This window comes from Medicago sativa, chromosome 8, assembly GCF_051527215.1.
Source record: "Medicago sativa cultivar Bolivia chromosome 8, Bolivia_mono, whole genome shotgun sequence".
NCBI classification, from domain to species: domain Eukaryota; kingdom Viridiplantae; phylum Streptophyta; class Magnoliopsida; order Fabales; family Fabaceae; genus Medicago; species Medicago sativa.
This window is the reverse complement of record NC_140756.1, coordinates 87,217,717-87,235,751: the sequence shown is the minus strand read 5'-3', so window position 1 is coordinate 87,235,751 and position 18,035 is coordinate 87,217,717. Positions and strand designations below refer to the sequence as shown.

The 18,035-nt window shown below is 33.1% G+C and overlaps 3 protein-coding genes and 2 long non-coding RNA genes across 6 annotated transcripts; all 5 read left to right on the top strand.

Moving 5' to 3' along the window:
- The first annotated feature begins 243 nt into the window (after positions 1–243).
- On the top strand, positions 244–1,594 carry LOC146902792 (putative F-box/FBD/LRR-repeat protein At4g00315). The gene is made up of 2 exons (XM_085733127.1): positions 244–990; positions 1,088–1,594. Exons 1-2 carry the CDS (start codon positions 343–345, stop codon positions 1,376–1,378), a joined length of 939 nt encoding a protein of 312 aa, XP_085589253.1. The 5' UTR covers positions 244–342; the 3' UTR covers positions 1,379–1,594.
- Positions 1,595–4,222: 2,628 nt separating this feature from the next.
- On the top strand, positions 4,223–6,107 carry LOC146902791 (uncharacterized). The gene is made up of 4 exons (XM_085737171.1): positions 4,223–4,256; positions 4,370–4,467; positions 5,332–5,637; positions 5,853–6,107. The coding sequence occupies exons 1-4, from the start codon at positions 4,223–4,225 to the stop codon at positions 6,105–6,107; spliced, it is 693 nt and encodes a 230-aa protein (XP_085593297.1).
- A 1,376-nt stretch (positions 6,108–7,483) lies between these two features.
- On the top strand, positions 7,484–12,048 carry LOC146902790 (replication protein A 70 kDa DNA-binding subunit B-like). Its single transcript, XM_085738735.1, has 11 exons — positions 7,484–7,633; positions 9,729–9,993; positions 10,097–10,193; positions 10,290–10,417; positions 10,510–10,594; positions 10,750–10,879; positions 10,977–11,131; positions 11,210–11,330; positions 11,411–11,587; positions 11,702–11,773; positions 11,860–12,048. The coding sequence occupies exons 1-11, from the start codon at positions 7,484–7,486 to the stop codon at positions 12,046–12,048; spliced, it is 1,569 nt and encodes a 522-aa protein (XP_085594861.1).
- Positions 12,049–12,888: 840 nt separating this feature from the next.
- LOC146902789 (uncharacterized) lies at positions 12,889–14,294 on the top strand. Its single transcript, XR_015022857.1, has 4 exons — positions 12,889–13,241; positions 13,569–13,599; positions 13,725–13,843; positions 14,194–14,294. It is a non-coding gene; the product is annotated as an uncharacterized LOC146902789 (long non-coding RNA).
- A 1,216-nt stretch (positions 14,295–15,510) lies between these two features.
- LOC146902788 (uncharacterized) lies at positions 15,511–17,084 on the top strand. Of its 2 annotated transcripts, XR_015023424.1 has the most exons (3): positions 15,511–15,714; positions 15,805–16,230; positions 16,319–17,084. It is a non-coding gene; the product is annotated as an uncharacterized LOC146902788 (long non-coding RNA). The 2 variants fall into 2 exon arrangements; XR_015023423.1 differs by having other exon boundaries at positions 15,805–17,084.
- Positions 17,085–18,035: the final 951 nt, after the last annotated feature.

Here is an 18,035-nt window from a genome sequence, read left to right as displayed (position 1 = left end):
AGATTATAGTATGAAATAATGTTTATTGACTGTAAAATGAAAAAAACAAAAAAAAAAGAGCAAAAGCCCTTCAAAAAATATGAGCAAAAGAGAAAATTATGAACTCTTTTCTTTTTGCTTTTTTTCTTTTCACAAGAACTCTTTTCTCTCTTGTAAAATTGTACTATTATTATTATATAATTAAATTCTTTTTTTAAGGATAATTAGTTTCTGAATCTGATCATCTAAAAAAATAAAAAAAAAAAATCGACCACTTTCAACAGTTATTTTTTTCCAACATATTTCGAAATATATTTAACTAAAAAATATATCTTACCCTAAAATAAAACCACGAACGCTCTCATGCCCTCGCACATCCTGTCTCTTCTGATGGATTCAATGGCGGCTGTGGATAGAATCAGTGATTTAACAGATAAATTATTGTGTCACATTCTCTCTTTTCTTCCAATCAAACTCGCTTTCATCACCACAGTTCTTTCGAAGAGGTGGGCCCCACTCTGCTATTCACTCAAAGTTCTCCGCTTCAACTATGAAACTGAAAACTATTCCGACTTCCCTAGCTTCTGCCGTTTTGTGGATACTTTCATGCTCTCATCTGGTGTCGCAGACCAGTCCATCAAAACTTTTAGCCTCAACTGTACTTTTGGTGGAGATTATGGAAAGTCTGGCATTCTTCGACATCGTCAACACTTGAAGGCATGGGAAAAAGCCGCAAAACAGCGTAGTGTTAAGGAATTTCATCTTGCCGTGTTTAACTACACCATGAAACCTATAATTTTCACATCCAAAACCCTTGTTGTTCTGAAACTTGAGTGGTTAAACGTTGAAAGTGGTAAGTTGTGTTTTGACCTTCCATCGCTCAAAACCCTATTTTTGAAACACGTTGGTTTTGAGTATCAGGATCATTTCATTAAACTTCTTAGTGCTTGTCCTATTCTGGAAGATTTGCACACTACTTATCCTGATATCTCTGTGATACGTGGTGAAAAGGTTTGTGGATTAGTATATTTTTGTTTTGAAACTGCATGCTTGTTCTTTTTTTCATATCATATATTTTAATAAATGTTATTTTTGATCCATTTGACAGTCATACGCGAATTGGGAAAGCCGAACCTCAGTTCATGAATGTGTTTTGTCTCACCTCAGATCATGTACTATTGTATACGTTCAAGGCTTTGGTTTTCGATTTGCAAAATATATCTTGCGGAATGCGAGTCTTTTACAAGACATGACAGTCAATGTTGCTACTCTGTCCTTTCTAAAAGATGATTATGGGAGGCGTTGGGAAGATGAAGATGATCAAGTTATAAAAGAATTATCCTCTTGTCCAAAGATTTCTCCAGATGTAAACATCCATTTAAAGTTGGTTTCTATTTAAAGTTAGATATCAGTATTTTTTTTGTCAGTTTCTATTTTGATATGCTTGAAGAACATATATAGGCATGACATGATCTTTATTATAGATAAAATCTGGTGTGGATTGCCATTGTGTCTCGATAACAATTCTGTTTGGTTGATTTTTGTTTTAATTTGCTCTATTGTATGAAACGTGAGAGTTGTTCCAATTCCTATTTTTATAAGAAATTATCTTCCTATTGTTAGAGTTATTTTATTGTGCTTGTTAATGGAATATGTTGGTATATTAAAGGAGCTTGTGATATTCCAATTTTTATCACTCATGCTTCTTCCACTGTTATATCCTTTCTTTGTTAACAAAAGCAAGAGATAGTACTGCTTTCATCAGTTACGGTTGTATGTGAATATGTGATTTTGTTGTTGTGTTTTCTCTCATCTTCAAGTTACTACTTCCCTCTTCCATTTGTGTGGGCTCACAAAATTAGATAAAAATTAAACAAGTTTTCCTTGTTCGTTTTCAACAATCCAATGCTTTATGGAGATTTTGTTGGTTAATTGATTTAGTATTATAGTGGTGGGGGAATATGCTATTCCTGGCTTGTATTTGGAGTAATGTATACACCCTCCGGTCACTAATATAAGCAAAAATTTGGTTTTTAGATTCATTCATTAAATGACGTATGTAGTCTATAATAAAGACTACATACGTCATTTAATGAATGAATCTAAAAATCAAACTTTTGCTTATATTAGTGACCGGAGGGTGTATGTCTGAATCATTTTAGTTGTGATTGAGCTAACCCGGCTTTGATTTTGCTCATAATGTTATAAATATTCATTCAGCTATCATATTGTGTAGCTAACATTTTTTCTTGAGCAATTTCACCTCAAAGTAACAGACTTTTCCTTCTTGAGCAATTTCCTGCAAAAATTAGCATAACCACCAGTTAGCCAATTGTTAATTTGTCAAATTACAAAGTTCAAACAATACTCTTTGAAAGGAATTAATTGGGATCATTCATATTTTAGCAAGAAAAGTAGGTTAAGTTGCTGTACCACTTGTAGTTTCTAGCATTGAATGGTTTAGAGTCACAACATTCTGAATCCAACTTTGAAAAGTCCTTAATATCCCAAACTTGCTTGTAGAGGAGGACATGCTTCATCATTATCAAAGACTTCTGCACCAAATACACATATATTATATCATACACCAGATAACCTTTAGAGACAACATTGAAATCCTTGAGAGGAATAAACTGAGCAAATCCCCATTCAACCTATTGATTATGTGTAACCTTCTTTCGTAGCATCTATTTAATGGATTGATCAAAGAATGGTAAGATAATTATTATCCTTTATATTTTTGTTTCCACTTGGGTACAAAACAAACTTCATGTGAGGCGTAAGCACATTTTTAACATATTCACTCTCTAAATTCCAAAATCATCATTCATGTTTTTTTTTTTTTATCATGAACAACAACATACCTATAAATAAGAAGGTCGTGATCTACATATCACATATTAGTAGTCGTTCTTTGTTGACATCTCATATTACCACAAGGAGACAAAGCGAATGACTAAAGCGTTCTCTAAACGACTGAGCGTGTGTTGATTTGAAAGACCTAAGTGCAACACTATTTGGTTATCATGAATTCAGATAATTTACATGATTCTAGGGATTAACTCTTCATTCTAACATTTAAAATATAAAATAAAAAGGGTGATGTTAAGGAGTCAAATATAGTAAATATTACATTGGAACTTGTGTTGTCAACTCTTCAAAAACATAAAAAGTGTTACTTTCATTTTAAAACTTCCTTTTTTTAGTTTCCTTAACTAGTGCCCCGGGGCACTAGTTAACATGACCCAAATAAAAATAAGACTAGTTTGTTATTCGATCAATGTGGAAATAAAGAATGACATTTCGACAAGTATAGAGACCCTCTAAGAAAAAACAAGTAAAATATAGTTTTGGTGTATTTTTTTACCTCCAAATCACATCAACACTAATAAATGATGTATTTTTATACGGTATTAAATATGTTGTAAATTTTTAGTTGTTCAAATAACATACTTATTAATATTCCTCTAAGAAAAATAACATCACTCGTTAAAGTATTTGGCGTGATTTTTGTATACGACATATATAAAATTTGGATATACACGTCCACGTTACTTCCACACAAAATCTAAAGGAGCAGTTCTTTTTTTTTTTTTTTTGAAGAAAAAGGAGCAGTTCTTTTTATTCTTCATTAATGCCTTGTAGGCCCCCAAAAATTCATAAGATAACTTGTAGAGAGCAGTTTTCTTTTAATTCGGGAGATAACTCTCGGAGGACATTTTCCATCACAAAGAGGTATTGAGGAAATCCTCATTTAAAAGCATATCTATTCTATATATAAAAGTTGTCCCAAGCATTCATTGTTGCCCTAATTTCACTGTTGCCCTAATGCTTATAATTACTAATTTACCCTAACTAAAAATTTAATTATTAAAAACAACAAAGAAAAATAGTCGTTTCCATCTGTTTGAATTGTTTCCGCTAACCCGTTTCCCTCTGTTTCCGCTACCAAATTTATTTCCCCGAAACCCTAACAAAGTTGCAGATGAGAACGACCTAATTTATTTCCAAAGTTGTTTCCCCGAAACCCTAACAAAGTTGCAGATGAGAACGGCCTAATTTATTTCTAAAGTTGTTTTTTCTTTTTCTCAAAGTTGTTTCCTAATTTATTTGCAAATAACAACAACCTAACTATCTGCATTCATCACAAGTAAATCCGCAATTCAGAGAAAATAGTTGCTTCTTATATTCTTTCCAACCCAAAAATCCTTTCTCCTTTTCTTGACTTATGGCTGGAACAAACATGGAAACTCTCCTCTCCTATCACTGCCTAACTGGTAATTACCTCACAACACATATTTATGTAATTGTTTTTTTTTCTGATGTTGGTATTATTTTTGTTTCCTTGCAGTTTATACATAACCAATATTCCACTTTCCTTCATTGACAGGTCCTCTCTTAACAAACCCAGTTTCAGAGTATGACAAGGCAATCAACAAGCTACAACTTAAATACAGAACATACATCGTCGACTATGACGTCGAAACTGTGAGTCTCCTTTCCTTTTCGTTCAGCTATCCTTTTCCTTTTCGTTGCAAGGACAAAATATATTAATTAGTGCATAATTTTGAATTACTTAATTAACCTGTTATAAATGATGAGAATCAGACTCTTTCCATGCTTCGTTTTAATATATCTGAGCATACACATATAAGAACTTTTTCTGTTTCTGTTTCTGTTTTAATTGGTACCTATATCAGAACTTTTTTTTTCATGGCTGATCTAGAACATTAGGTTTTTAGACTTTTTTCTGATTTTGCATATTATTTTTGTTCTTCCATATACATATAATTTTTATGTTGTCTGCTTCTTATACCCACTGCAGTCAAAGTGATATGTTATTTGCTTATTATTAAAGTGCCGAATGCATAGTGTTATTTGCTTATTGTTTTTTTGTTGAGTTGATTTGGTCTCTTCTTTGATTTCAACCTATTGTTTATGGAAATCATAGATCTATATATTTGTTTTCTTTGCGTATTATTAAAGTGCCGAGTCTTTGCTTATTATTAAACTGCCAACTGCATAGTGTTATTTGCTTATTGTTGTTTTGTTTAATTGATTCAGTCTCTTCTGTGATTTCAACCTGTTGTTTATGGAAATCATAGTCATGTATATTTGTCTTCTTTGCTTATTATTAAAGTGCCGATTGCATATTGTTATTTGCTTATTATTGCATATTGTTATTTGCTTATTATTTTTGCTCATAATTTGTTTTTTTTTTTTTTGTTGAATTGATTCGGTCTGTTATTTGATTTCAACCTGTTGTTTATGGAAATCATAGTGCTATATATTTGTCTTCCTAATTTAAGACAACCATCCAACTGCTTGCTAATGATTTTGTTGTTTCACCAGGGTGCCGTATGCTTGCCGAGAATGTTTGGCGGTGATTTTGGAGATCAGATTGGACGCTTTGTAACATTGACTGATCCAAAGGGCAATAAATTTGAGGTGTTGGTCGATGCCATCAATGGTAACTTTTTTTTGACAAAGGGCTGGAAAGCAATTCGCGACTTTTATGGTCTTGGTCTAGGGGCGTGGGTTACTCTAATTTTTGTTGATGCTGGACGATTTGATATGAAGCTCACTGATAGGTTTCACAACACTATCAAATATCCCATTTTTGATCCACCCATGAATTTCCTTATTGACAAAACTAATGTGCCCACAACTTTCAACCAGCATCTGCAGCCGAGAACATCTATTCTCTGTTATCGTCACAATATTAGTGATATGATTATAAGCTTCGAAAAAAATTATCTCAGTATGATGTGACAAGGGGTGCTTTGGTACGATCCACTATTACTATAAACTTCATTTTGTTTTTAGTTTTTCATTTACTATGTCTAAATTCCTTTCATCTTTGGTTTTTGCAGATTCTCATTTACACTGAAAATATTGCTCAAATGCTGGATGCTTCAGCTACCAATGTGAAGTTTGTGGATGATTGCGGTAACGTATGGGACTGTGACTTAATTTTTGGTACTCTTCCTTACGAACACTGCAGAATTAGTGGGCAGTGGAAGAGGTTTGTGGAGGCTCGAAGGCTGCGTGAAGGTGTCAAAATCAGATTGGGAGCTCTAAAGGCAGGAATGAATGAGTTAATTTATCTTGATGTTGTTTACAATTAGACAATGTTTATTTAATTGCTTGAGAACCTTGGAAACAATTTCTTTTAGCAGATCCACCATGTTATTTTAATTGCTACGGAACCTTGCAAACATTTGCTTCTATCGGATCCTTATATTTTCCATGTTCCAAACACTATCTTTTATTTTCTTGCTGCGTAGCAAAGTATATGCTTTTTGGTGGCAAAATATTGTTCATAATGACACACCCCTATGTGCTTGGCACATATTATTTTAATGCATGCATTTTGGACTCAAAATTTGTTGCGTGCTTAATATTTATGAAATAGGGTGGTTTTTGGTTTTATTGAATATACGTAATTTTATATAAAAGTTGCATATGTTTTTTGAAACAGACAGACAAGCATGAGCAATGGTTTTGCTCTCTTTGAAATTCATTAAAAATATATTGAAATCTCACTCCACATTTTCTTCCCATACGTTTTCTTCTCATATTGAAATATATTGAAATCACTTAAGTTAATTAAATACCTAGCTAGCTGCTTAACAAACAAGAAAACCAGCTGTTTCTTTTGCCAAGAGGCCACAAACTCCACTCCAATGTGCATCCCAATTGGCCTCCAAACTCTTTCTCACTTACGTCGTTTCCTTTATACACATGGCATAATAGTAGTAGTTTTTATTGGACATTTTGGATTAGATCAAATTCAGTGACTTCGTGGATTGCATATATATACTTGGTTTTTCTTAGGAAACAATTATAATCCAGGCTAACGGATTCTGAAGCCCACAAATTATCTTCCTTTTTGTGTTTAGTTTTACTCAATGGCATCAGCAATTTTAAATATAATCCAGGCTAACGGATTCTTAGGAAACAATTATAATCCACGCTAACTGTTCCTATTTTTTCTTCTGATGCAAACTATTGTTAACTAGCAAAATCCCATGCTTTTTCTTCTCATAATTTTGTTTTCGAGGATAATATCAAACTGAAAGAGACATTCGCTGCAATCCTTTCCTGCTTATACCTTCTGATACAATCTCTTCCTAACAAACAACATGTGCTATTCTTCCTGATTTTTTGTGAAGAAACAATAGTAAAATTAGGAAATCATCGTTGGACCTGATTTTTTGTGAAGAGATAATAACAAAATGCATCGATTGTAGAGATTCATCTCCTATTTAACAATATTTCCTATTTTTTATGGAAGTCATCCAACATATCCATCCTACTTAACAATATTTCCTGTTTTTTATCACAAGCATCAAACATACCCTTCCATAATCCATCAAACCCTACTCGGCAGTTTTTATATAAACAGATACATCAGAACCACATAGCATATTCACAACATATCGTTCACAACATATTTGCTTCTAAACAAGCATCTTCCTTTCTTGAGAAACACCAAACAACAATGTCTAGCGTATACACCCCACTGTCAGCTATTTCTGGAGGCAAGAGGAACCTGAAGATGTGTGTGCGGGTTGCTCATATTTGGTTAATTCCAGAAAAAAACGTTCCAACTAACATCATCTTCATGAACATGCTGCTGGTTGATGCAAAGGTTTGTCCAATTTTTCAATCTATTTTTAAAATTAACCATAAGTTAGTGTTTCTGTTTTTCCTTTCAATTCTCAAAATATATGTTGATTATTTTGTAAAACCTTGCATAGTAAATATGCCTTATTAGGGTAGCCACCACTCTCAAAAGTATCTAAAAAATGTATTTATAAATTTGTTATCATTCAATTTATATGTTTGCTACCTGCATGTAATTTATATGTTGTCATTATTTCTGCTTTCCATTACTTACTTTTAATTAGAAGTATATTGTGCCTACCTATCAATATAACAGAAACACAATTTATCTTATGGAGATTGGTAGACGACGATTTTGGTTAAAGGATTAGAAGTGTTAGATACTTAATTATGATGACTTTCTGCTCTCTTGATTAGCAACAAAAAATAGTGACAGAAAAAAAATATATACCTGAAGATAATATTAAAAGGCCATGCTTCGGATGTTAAAAGCAGGAAACACTTATGTTTTGATAATTAATATAGGAAACACTACTATTTTAAGCTTGAAATATATTAAAAGGCCGTTTTTATTTTTTTAGAATTACACGAGTTCCTTTTGTTGCTTTTACGATCCATGAAAGAGGACCTCAGCTAAAAACCAGAAACAAAAAACCACTTTCAAACACTTAACAATCCACCACATTGATCATAATCTCACATTGTTACTATTAATTTCATACAAATTGATAGCTAGGAATGCTGGACCTTAATCAACAGAAGCAAATAGATAGCATATCATAAACATACATGTTGATTTCTGTTTTACTTTAAAATTTTAATCATTACATATGCACATAAATATGCAGCTGCTATAAATAGGAGATGAAGCACGGACACATAGGCAAGCATTGGATATGACACTAACACTCACACATATGTATTGATAAAATAATTTAAGAAATTAGAAATAATTTAACAGTAGCATATAAGGTTGTGTAATATTGCAAAATCGTTCTTATGTGAATTAACCTATGGGTCTTAGGGTTCAGACTTATGGAAAGATAATTCCAATAACACTAGCTGCAATATTTGATAGTTGATAGTGCCTGCAACTTATGCATCTGTTTGGTTTAGCCTCTTTTAGATCTCTTGACATAGTTGATTACTGATTTCCAAATTGTATGTATAATTCATGTGCCACACCATTTCTGTTTCTAATAAATACTTCTGCCATATAGTACTCAACGACCACCATGATTGTTTGCCACTAAATTGTCACACAAATAGAAGAAAAAAAATCCAATAACACCATATAGTTCCTTTCTACCATATAGTACTCTACTTTTTTAATTTTTAATTTTTTTTATAGATAGTACCACTTTACATAGTTAGTTAGAGCAATGAGTTCATTTTGGTATTTGCCCTAAGATTATATTCGTAGGAATCTGCATTTGAGTTGTATTGGGTAGAAGTGGTTAGATCCACCTTTTGGATTTGAATTCACAGTAGTACTCACATTTTGGTATTAATTGCTAACCTTTTTTTTTTTCGAAGAAAATTTTGCTAACCTGAATAATGTCATTTTACTCATATAATTCTAAAAATAGTGGAATCATTACCCATTCGTGGTAAAATTAAGCACAAAATATATTAGTTTCTAAAAACGTTTGAAATTTTTTTTTTTTTGAGGGAATTGATATGTTTCAATTGTTATTATTGTTGGTATTATTATGTACTAAACCATTGATCTTCTAATCCGTTAAAAAACGTTTTGTTCTTAATTATATTAGTCACTACGCAAGTTACTAGCTGCATTGTTATGAAACTTTTTAAAGTTAAAATAATACAATAAATATTTTAGGAAAGTCTGCACCATATAGGCCACGAAATTGTGTAATAGGGCAATAATGTTTCCTTTCTATCATATAGTACTCTACTGTTTTAATTTTTAATTTTTTTTATAAATAGAATCACTTTACATAGTTAGTTAGAGCAATGAAAATGTACAATTTTTGGTACGGTTTGCTTATTTTTTTTTGTTTCCTTTCTATTTTACATGGAATTGTCAAGGTGCCTATATTAAATTAATTTATTAGTTTATTCAACAACCTACTTACTGCTTTTGTTGTCATCTATAGGGTGGACGTATCCACGCCACGGTAAGAAAGGATTTGGTGTCAAAGTTCAGATCAATAGTTGAGGAAGGTGGTACATATGAGCTTCACAATGCAATCGTCGGCTTTAATGAAGGGAAATATAAGCTAACTTCGCACAAACACAAACTTAGTATGCTGCACAACTCAAGTTTTACCAAAAAAGACTTGCCTACTATTCCTATCAATGTTTTTGAGTTCATTTCATTCAATGAAATTCTCTCTTCAACTGTCCAAGACACATCTGTTGGTAACACTTCAATCATGAATGTGTGTTGTGCATTACTTATGACTTTCTGCACTCCTTCAGAAAATACTAACAGTTGTTTTTTCTTTTCTATACATTATATCAGATGTTATTGGTCATGTAATTGAAAAGGGTGATCTAAGGGAAACTGAATACGAGGGCAGGAAGAGCAAAGTGATTGATCTCACTTTGCAAGATTTAGAGTGAGCTTTATCTTTTTATTTGTGCCTCTTACATGTAATACAATTTTGATAGACATTGTGTGGATGCATTGACTATTCCCTAATTTTTTATTGCAGAAACAATCGTTTGCATTGCTCTCTTTGGGCTGAACATGCTGACAAAATTGTCAGTTTTTTTGTTAACCACGACAACTCTTCGCCTGTTGTATTGATTTTGCAGTTTTGCAGGACACGCAAATATATGGGTATTTCTTGGTTTTTGCTTTCTACTTTCTATTAATATCCACGCATGAAATTGGAAATAATGTTCACTTGATGATCAATTTGTTTAAACTAGGTGCAATGGGAATTGCTAATGCGTTTTTTGGGACTAAGCTCATAATTGATGGCGATTTACCTGATGTTGTTGCTTACATGGAAGGGTAATCATTTACGTTTTTATGTAGATTAGAAACTAAAAATTTATGATTGGTGTGGAAGTGTTTTGTAAGACTACCTATATTTTAATTACTACAACAACGAAACCTTTTGCTACATGAGTTTCATTCTTAAAATGACATTGGTATACTTTTATCAGCATGAAGAATGCATCAGTCCAATTGACCCAAAGTGTTAGCCAGATTTTCGCAAACAGCTCTGTATCTCTGTCAGATGACTTGCTCAACACAAAGAGAATGACGATCGAAAGTATGATCGAGTCAACTCAGGTAGTTGTCTTTTTGTAAATTTTTACATATTGATTTGGATTACACATTGATATTTATGTTCAAGATTTATATTTAAAAGGCGGTGGAATTTCTACAGGTGTGTCAAGGTTCGGTACTTGCCACTATATGTGAGATCGAAACTGGAGTTGAGTGGTACTTTCGGTCATGCACCGAGTGTGCTTCACTGGTCACTGTTGAGAATGGAATGCTTCGTTGTAAGAGGTGCAAAATTTGCAAAGGCGCTGTGCCTAGGTATCTGAATCTTACCCGAATATAATTTTTGATTCTATTATACATAGTAGTCTATTGATACCGTTAATTATTTGTTAGGTTCAAACTGCATGTCATTGTGATGGACGACACAGGGTCCACTACCTTTGTCCTTTTTGATCGACAGGTGACACAATTTATTGGGCGTACCGTGGAAGACTTAATCAAAGAACATGATAAGGTAGTGGATAGATACATGTACTACATAGGAGCATTTTTTTTCATAGAATTCTCAACTAACATCTTCTAATCTTTCAACAGGGAGAAGGTGCCAGTGAGTATCCTACTGATTTTGATGTGCTCATTGACAAGCAAGTTCTTTTCAAGGTTGAGGTTGGTGAAGGAAATATCCTAAAGAAGTATAGGAATTATGCCGTTAAGAAGGCATCTGATGATGTTGGTGTCATTGAACAATACATGTCTAAGTATAATTTAGAGGTAGTTCAATTGTGATATTACAGTCTAATAATTGTTTTAGATTAATGTTTATAAGGAAATCATCCTATAACATTCTATAACTGATTTGTTCTTTTGTTGGTGTATGTGTGATAGAAACCCGACGATGGATCTGGTGAGGAGCCAAGTGTGGATGGTGTTGCTGCAAACAATAATAATGTTCACATGGTACTTGATTGATCAGTTACTAATGAAATGCATAAAATTTAATCTGTACGACATTTAAACAATTTTTTTTATGCAAATGTCTGCAGGATTTGCAGGAGGTTCAAGACTCATGCAGCAATACCTCTGTGATTGACACACCAACCAGCAAGACAACTCTCAAGAGGTCCTCTGATAGCATTGAATCTGTGGCTGTTGCACATGGTGAAGCTGGTCAGACATCAGTTACAAAACCGAACAGGTCTGCTCGTGTCAAGATTGAGCCTAAAGACACTTAAGCTGTTTGACTTGCTCGAATGCTGGAACTATCTGCTTTGTTATCTACTTTCTTCAGTGTCCATGAATCAGACTTTTTAGATTCCGTGTTTTTCCTTTATGTTTTAAAAATTTGGTTTATAATTTTCATCGTATTAAAAGAAACACCGGAAAAATGTTTTTTCACATGGACAATTGTACGTCGCAGTATCGAGGGTTACTTCGAGGGATGGTTTAAAGATGTTGATCAATGACGAGGACGGTCAAGATACTAATGTGACATCAAATGTGGTCTACAAAGAAGTTTTCCGTAATGTGTAGCACTTGGTTTTGTAGTCATGTTTTTATTGCATTTTGGTACTATTTTTATGTCGACAGACGTTGGATTTTCTTTTTTCAATAAACTATGTCATTAAATTTATATGTCATGTTACCGTAACAGGGTTGATGTAGTGGAAATTGTTTAATATGGCGCATTACAAAGGTTTCTGACGATTTATTTTATGAATTGAATTAGACTATTTTTTGGTTTCAAGTTAAATGATCCCTTCCACATTTGCGCTATAATTTTTCTTTTGTATGACCCGTGCGGAAGCACGGGTCGAAAGTCTAGTCTTACTATATTAAAGGGAACTCAGCACTGCTAGCAAACCCTAGAAATTTGTTCAGCTAACTCAACCATTTTTACATGCTGGTATGTTGGGCGGGAAAACCCTATAGGTTCCAATTTTGATAAAAATACAGCATTGCCCTTCTGAATGAAGCCTGTAACAATCCATACATTTCTTGCCAAGTTGGATGATTCAAAGAAAAAAACTCACTTCACATGTTTAGGGCGGTTTGGTGTCTGCAGCACTCCACCGCCCTTAGTCAACAATTCATTGATTGTTGTCCCTGCTTCTTCATTTCTCTTAAAGCTCTCTCTCTCTCTTTCACTCCCACTCTCACTCAGTTTCCAAATCTCTTCTTCCCCCAACCCAAAAAACCCTCTCATCTGAAGCACTCCACCGTAGACTGTCCGCGACCATTCCGAATGTCCCCTTCCTTTCATCCATCGTGACTGGCTCGGATTTGGGAGAGAAGAAAAGAAAAAACAAGATGAAGGTGATACATGACTAGAGAACAAAGGCAATTTGAGGATCGTGAATCTGACATAAGAGGGAAATCGATGGTTCCTTCGCCACCATGACTGGATTTCAGAAATGCTTCATCTCAGGTAATGTGCGCCGCTTAACACTCCATTGGTAACGAAACCATCTCTTTCAATTCTCTTATTAATTCCTGTTATTATATGTTCTTGGTATGTTATGCTCATGAGGGGTTTTGTTTGTAAGATGTTTGATGAAATGCCTTAATGATGACAAACTTTTGATTTGATTCAAATACAATTATGTTGTTGCAGACATACATTGTGTATTATTATTAATTATGTTTGGATAAAGATTTCATTAAGTGCTTATGAAATAAGCTAGAAACAGCTTATGGAAACGTCATAAGTTGTTTTTATAAGCTTGCTCAAACAATTTTACAAGTGTTTATGCAGGTATTTCTGAACGAGAGATACCATATGAGAAGTAAGTTCATCAATTTACAATTCCCAAATTTATTCAAATATTTTTTTTTTGTTTCAGTTCTTTTTTATGGTGATTTTTCCCTAAAAAAATGATGGTGATTTTTTGTGTGTATATATTGGAATTAGATGCTCACGCAGAGTGTCAGGAAGCAATTGACTAAGTTGTTCGGGGAAGCTTTCAAAGCTAATGTTCTCACTGAACTTTATGTTGCAAAAAATGGTGTCAAACATGCTGATTATCAATGGTCAGTTTCTCTAAATGATTCATTTACCCTCTGTTTGGATTTCAACTCAGTTTAATTACATGCATGATAACTTATGAAAACAGCTTATATATTAAAAATAACTTATACATAAGCACTTAATTAAGCCGCTTATCCAAACAGTCACATAGTGTTTTAGTTGCACTGTAAATTATTCAGTTTGTTTTTTGGCATCGTAGATATTCAGTCACTTCGATGTTTATCCCCTAAAAGTTTTAAAAGTGTGCATTTATTGTATATCTATCCTAATTCACCAACAAATTGAAAAAGTATTTTGTTATATTATGTTTTGTATCTATTTATGGACTGTCCTGTTTCTACGTATATGGCAGCAACACGGGTACAAGGATACACGATGGAGGCTGTCTGGTCATTTTAAAAAGAAGAATGGAAAAAAGAAGAGAGTCATTGACATTGCTCTTGAGGATTTAGAGTAAATCTTAGTGTTCTGTCTCTTTCATATTTCAGTTGTATTCTTGCACTATCCTTTAACTTTCTCTCCTTCATTTTCTATGGACTTGGTTGGTGTATGCATGTTTAGCTTATAATCTAACATTTGACTACATACAGAAACAATCAAATAAATTGCTTTCTAGGGAGTGATTTTGCTGGAAAAATAGAGTCATATTTTGCAACACATGACATGTCTTCACCAGTGATTTTGATCCTTCAGTTTGGCAAGTTAAAGAAGTATTTATGTGCCATTTTGGTTCTAAGGTAATTTTAAATGGAGATTTACCTGAGGTTGATGCACATAAGACTGGGTAAGATTAGCTATGGTATACAATTTAGTATTCTTACCTGGATTATAGATTATCAAGTGCATATAATTTAATCTTCATGCTAAACTACTGTATAAAATAGGATGAACAATGGAGAAATTGAATTGACTTGGACTATTAGTCAGAAGTCTGTACAGAACATTGTAGCATTGACTGATGATTTGGTTAAAACAAAGCTGATCACAATTGAAAATCTGATCGATTCAAAAATGGAAAACGAAAAACAACATTGATGTATAATATATTTTTTAAGCAATTTAAGCATATTGCCCTATATTAATTCTAACATGATTCTTTAATTTTCCAGGCCTTGCAGGGTGTTGTTGGTGTTGATCGAAATGATGTTACTCCTGACAAGATTAATTGTCAACGTTTCACAGGTTAGCATATTTTTCGTTTCGTTTCTTATATGCGTTCAATATCTTGGAAGATGAGTGGCTTAATATGTTTCACAAGTTGGGTATACTGTTTGAGGAAGACACCTTTAGGAACATTAATAAAAGGAAACTGAAACTTCATGAATGCATTGAATTTCTAACCAATTACCAAAGACAACAAAATTGAATATTTTTCAGGCGTACCTTGCTTTCTATGTGATTAATGACCTACAAATGGCTCAATCAGCCAAAGCTTTGGTATGCAACAAATTTTGCCCATTTTAAATTCATTTTACTGTTTTATCAATTTACATAAGGTTGGCACATGTTTCAAATGTTGTTTGCAACCACTGTGAAAGTAATTTCTCTAGCGTTTCATGTCCTTGGATTCATGATAATTGGAAATGCTTTGTCTCTTTTACATGTTTTGAAATTATATACATAAATTGAGGTTAAAATTGTACACAAAAGTTTGAGGTTTATGAGGTATTGGTATACAATTGATGTGTATATTTATTTGGATGGTTACTATAAATTATACAAGAGAGAATAAACATGTAAAGATCAGAGAGTGCAAGATACTCGCTGCACCACTTCACTATGTTTCTTGCTCTTGATAATGATTCAGACATATCTTTGAGCAAGAGCATCGGGAATATTTAGGTGTGACCCTGATTGAAATTTTTATTGAGAGGTACAAATTAACTCTTCATTTTTTTTGTAAAATGCTTAATTCTCCTTTGTTGTTGCACACTTATTTGACATAGGTTGAAACCTCGTGCAGAACAGTTGAATCACCAAACTTGGCATCCCCATGTTGAACCCAGCGACGATGATCCTCTCCCTAAATGTGTTGCTGCTGCGTTTAAAGCTCTCAAAAATGACATTGTCGTGCATTCATTACCATGGCTGAGATGTGTTTGAAAGTAATGTTTAACTGTTTAACTATAATTGTTTTAAAGGTAACTATATATAGTTTGGTGCATATTTAGGCAGAAAGTTCTAGGACTATCATGACTGAGATTGTTTAATTTAGCTATAACAGTTTTGGGCAAGGAATTCCAGCAATTTTTATTGAATTCTGTGTTTGACTGCTTGAGGATTTATTTTAAGAAATTTTCCTAATTAGATTTTCCTGGATAACAATAGTTAAAATTGTGAGTGGCTAATGGTTTTACACATAATAACATGCTGCAATATGGATATAAAGGTATGTCTCATGCTTCTAATGACATGGAGCTAAAGTTGAAAAAGGCGAAAAAGGAAATTGGGGAATTAAAAGCAATTTGACTTTGCAGGCACAAGTTACATCTAACTGGGAAGGAGGGTCATGCAGAAAATGTAACTGTAAGATGTCATAAACTTTGATATCTTCATGCAGAAAACATACAATTCAAAGTGTTTGCAGTTGTAAGTTCAAAAACATGCTCCTTTGTTTTTTAGGTGATAGCACAAAGATTAGGCTACTATTATGAGTTGTAATGACCTTTATCCATATTTTTTTTAGTAAGTTGGTTCTTACACTGTCTTATATATTTATTTTGGAAAAATGACTCCTTAGTTTTACATCCCCTAATTATAAAATATTGACATGAGTGTAAGACCCTTTCAAGTAGATTCCATATTTTTTTGTAAGACCCTATCAAGTAGATTCCATATTTTATGGGTTTTGTTCATAGGGTCTTACACTCATGTCAATATCTTTTAGTTTTATGCTTAATGTGTTCTCTTTCTGCTAATATATTTTGTGACATGTAAGCTCGACAACTGTCGGAGTCTACTGCACAGAACCTTGCTTATGTCAAAAGTGCTTAAATAAACCTATTAATGAAGATATAGTTCCACTTAACTTATGTTTAGTGTTTGATGATAATTGATTGGCTCAAGAATGACCTGAACATGTGATGGTGAATTGATTGACTCAAGAATCTTAATTAGATTTTGGACAAAAGATTCTGGTTACAAATTTTTTTTATCAACTGTCATGTTATGTTTGAATGAAATTTCAATTATAATACATTTCTTCCATCAAATATAATTTATTGTCTTTCATGTTTCATGTAATGTTGGACTCCTAAATTGTTAATATATGGTGCACATCATTGACCCGTGCGATAGCACGGGGCGGCGTCTAGTATCCGCTTCAAGGCCTAAACAACAAACAAGACGTCCTAACAAAGGCCATGTACGTAATAGTATTTTTGTTTTTTTGACAAAAGAAGGGATTATATTAAGATTATTACTTTTCCCACCATATCCTTTAGTAGCGCGCCCTTTAAATTTTCCAAAAATTCCCCTGTGCAATTCGGATTTTGTAATCCGAATTCAACTTTTCCTTTGTTATAGGGTGAAAAATTGAGTTTTTCACAAATTCAGATTATTTCGGATTATGTAATCCGAAAACTTCAAAACATAGGGCGCGCTACTTGATTTTTTCGAATTATATAATCCGAACACCCCTTAAACACCCATTTTCAAGGGAAAAACAGTACGGATTATATAATCTGAACTGTATCAGCACAAATTCAAAACATATTTGTAACATGGATTGTCAGTTTATGGACAATATTAATCTTGCTAACTCTCATCCTTCTATTTTGGGTCATTGTTAGATGTTCTTAATCAAAAATCAGATTTTCGGGCTAGTTGATCGGATTGCTCCGAAACTTACCCAAAAAATCAGAAGAAAAAAAATCAAGGATCAAGACTCCCGTAGAAGGGACTTCTTACGGAACTTCGACCCTCAAAATCCAAAATTTCATCGTTTAGACCCATTTTTCATTTTTTTTACTTTTCATATTCTCAAATTATAAATGTGAGAGATTCTGATTGCATGTTACACATAAGCATAGTTCAGATTATAAAATCCGAATTAGTGAAACATGAATTCGGATTTTAAAATCTAAATTGCACAAAAGCATTTTTTGAAATTTAATAGGGCGCGCTAGTCATGCATAGGGTGGGAAAAGTAATAGTTTATATTGAATAAGATCAACAATAAAGTGAGTTACAATG